Raw genomic sequence first — 3,369 nt, 5'->3', positions numbered from 1 at the left:
AGGTCTTGAAAAATGGTCAATTAAATTAGATAAAATGAGTTTTGATTAGTTATTTTGTATAAAACTTCGGATAAATGTTTGAAAATGCTACCTCTTATTACGACGGAAAAAAATGGGGTAAGGGAAGGAAAACTTCTAATAAAGAGAGGAAGCTAATTTCATAAGAATTTATATTTTTCCTTCCATTTCTTACATCTAAACAAAACCTAAAAGTTTGAGATCAACATCACCCATGACTAATCCAATTAATTGTTCAATTTATTGTGCTATTCTGTCTTATTCTTTAAACAAATTTTTGAGACAAAAACCTCACCTGTGTAGTTGTCTAAGCCACCATCATGTATGTAAGGAATGCCATATTTTTGTCCTGCTTTCACAAAGAAAAGAAAAGAATAACATTAGTGTTCGGAAACTTTTTAGTTGGAACTAATTAGACCTCATTGCCTTCCTAAAAAAATGAAAATAAATAAATAAACAAATCAACGGAGATAGCTAGAGATAGGTTCTTACTTATTTTCCTCGGCACTAGTAGTTTGATAACAGCTGCAAGAACTATGTACAAAAAAAAAGATAAACTTATTAATTAATAGAAAATATGACTTTAATAATTATAAAAGTGTATGGCCTGCGTATATACAACTTTCCCGTAGGCCATGCTTAAGGAATACAAACAACTCTATAAACCTCTAGACGACTTCACATGTTGGGCTATATATAAATTTGGTTGAGTTCAATTTTATGCCTTGTCAATGTGCTTTAGCTGACTATGGATAGGGTTGTGTATATAATTTTCCCTTGCCTCATTCATTGTGTCTGAGATCTGAAAAAAAAAAAACATGCAAGTTTGAGACCAGCCATTGGCCAAGCACATGGTTAATTATTCTTCAACTTGTGTCATCATCATTCATCAGCCATCAGCTACAATTGATCATCATCCTATATATTCGATATCATTCCGATCTATATTATTCTTCAAAAAACTTTTTGAGATAGAAACCTCACCTTTGCCACATTTCCAAAGCAGTCTAATAAAGAATCCCGCTGGCACCTCTAGTACCAAGAAAAGAAAAGAAATAAAAATCAGTGTTTGGAAACTTGGAATGAAAAAGCAAGTCATTAATTTTGTAAGTCTAAACTACAAAAGATATTTGCCAGTATTTGGTATGCTCTGAACTACTCCCGTCTTAAAGAAGTTATATGTTCAATAATCCTTGGAATATTAATGGTATTGATTAAAATGTGACAAAAGAGAAAGAAAGAAATGTGCAAATTGAAAATAATGGCCAACATGTATGTAAGATATTTCATTAGAAACTCTCTAGTGTTATATCTTTTTTCTTGCGTTCCTTACGCACCTGATGATTGAGGGAAGAGGCCTGATGATTGAGGGAAGCACTGAACAGTGTAATTCTTATGGTCAGTGATGTAGCAAAGACCATCTCTAGGTGTGGAATTATGACAAGCAACTTGGAACCATGAAAGCATAAAGCCGGAGACCACTGCATCGTAAAAGTCAGTACATCGAAAATATCTATCACTATTATTTGGACAAAAAGATACCCTCGATGTTGACAGATACATTTGCTCTATTTGGCACGACTCCTCCAAATCCCATACGCTCATCATCAGGTCTTCTGGAATGCAATATGCTGGGGTTCTGCCAGCAATAACATATGTATACCTCTTGGAATGGGATAAAAAAGAGTTGGAAGAATACACTCCTCCTCCATTCTTAAAGCAACTAGAAATGTCCATATACCTCCGAGACTTCACTTTTTTTTCGCAGTTAACGAAAACCATAGATGTCCGATGCAGATAGGGCAAGCTCAAAGAGCAATAACTACCGCTAACTTCACACGAATTGCAGCTGATCCAATATGGATGATGTAGAGCATATGGATCCCCAGAACTGAAATTAGTTGTGCCTAGAGAATAACGAGGGATGAAGGAGTCGTTATCCTTCTGAATACCTGAGTCTACAAGTCGGATTGTGTAGTTGTGGTAATCGATCTCCTGTACATAGTATCTTCCATCATATAAGTATAACACTGCTTGGTTATTCTCACATGACAAATTATACCTTTCATCACCGCAGTTTGGTGGATCAATACCATTCAACCGAAAGGGATATCTTATATTGTGGATATTGCCGCAGGAAGAAGCAGGACATTGGTAATGACTATTGTTGGCACTGCAAGCTTCATGGACTAGGACAAGAACAACAATTAGGACCATGAGTCCGGCAGGGAAGAGCTTTTGGCTTGCCATTGATCAGAGAGAGAGAGAGAGAAGATAGTGAGAGAGGGTATGGCTTCCACAATCCACAGCCATAGACAAATTAAATAATGTAGATTTATAAGGCGTAAGCACTTACTACGTCATATATTGAAAAATCAATGATGACTGATTTTTACTAGTCGCCAGTCGCCATCACCACATTGTCCAAGTCCTTGAAGTTCACCCGAAATTTACTTGTCACTTTGAACAAAGTGATGAGAGGTAATCACCGAAGAAAGCCCAACTATTTAAGAGGCTGAGAATAACCAACTATTTAAGAAAAATACAAAATTGCCTAATTTGACAAGCGGCTGTAGTATGGAAGGCCATAATATCACTTTTTAAAACTTGAAAATATAAACACAAAATAAATAATAGTTTAGAGGGTTAAAGTATATTTAAAAAAAAAAAAAAAAACCACATTCAAACCAGTGTTGGCCACCCCTTGGCCAAATGGTGGGGTGGCTGGCCATTTGAAACTAACCTAACCACTGGTTTTCTCATAAACCCTCATTTGTCAAACAAAAGCAAATCAAAGATGACAAAACCCAAATAATACCATATAATACCTAGAGTAATGTTTATTTCTGAAGGAGATTTATTATACACCATATATATAATACCATCAAACTAATTTTAAAGATTTCAAACATTTAAAACCATATGTTGAAAAGCTTAAAAATCTATATAACCAGTCGTACGTACGTGAACATACATAACGATTAATTCACTGGAGGCCTAGGTTTTGCTACCAGTTTTCCCATTTGTTTTGAATACTTGTAATGTTTAGAAAATTCGAAGTTACGATCATTTTATTTTTTTGCAAATTTGATATTCTTAAAATATTCTAACTTGTTTGGATGCGTGTCAATTAGTCTAAAATAATGGACCCAAAACTGAATTAGTCGTGAAGTTTGTCCTATCATAAATTTTGTAGGTCCCATGGCGTGATGGGCATTTACTAAGATTGAAGTACACCAACCAAGTCAATGGTGATTGAAATTTGGGGCACAGCGTAATATAGAAGAAAAAGGAAAACATACTTGTCATTTACCCAGTCTTCTCTGTACACTCTTTTCCAACTCCTGCTTT

General features: G+C 35.1%; 1 protein-coding gene across 2 annotated transcripts in view; it reads right to left on the bottom strand.

Annotated features, from left to right (window-relative positions):
• The window catches only part of LOC132185321 (cysteine-rich receptor-like protein kinase 22), a 5,966-nt gene extending 3,573 nt beyond the window's left edge, over positions 1 to 2,393 (bottom strand). The window contains exons 1-5 of one of the 2 annotated variants that reach the window (XM_059599176.1): positions 2,375 to 2,393; positions 1,356 to 2,260; positions 1,003 to 1,050; positions 511 to 552; positions 314 to 367 (exon numbers count right to left, since the gene is read on the bottom strand). In XM_059599176.1, coding sequence (XP_059455159.1) covers positions 314 to 367; positions 511 to 552; positions 1,003 to 1,050; positions 1,356 to 2,260; positions 2,375 to 2,382 — 1,057 coding nt within the window. In that variant the 5' untranslated portion in view covers positions 2,383 to 2,393. Of the gene's footprint in view, positions 1 to 313; positions 368 to 510; positions 553 to 1,002; positions 1,051 to 1,355; positions 2,305 to 2,374 lie in introns of those variants that run through there. The other variant, XM_059599135.1, reaches the window with a different exon arrangement.
• Between the last annotated feature and the right edge of the window lie 976 nt (positions 2,394 to 3,369).

Source organism: Corylus avellana, chromosome ca1 (assembly GCF_901000735.1).
Source record: "Corylus avellana chromosome ca1, CavTom2PMs-1.0".
NCBI lineage: Eukaryota > Viridiplantae > Streptophyta > Magnoliopsida > Fagales > Betulaceae > Corylus > Corylus avellana.
This window is presented reverse-complemented; position numbering and strand designations above follow the sequence as displayed.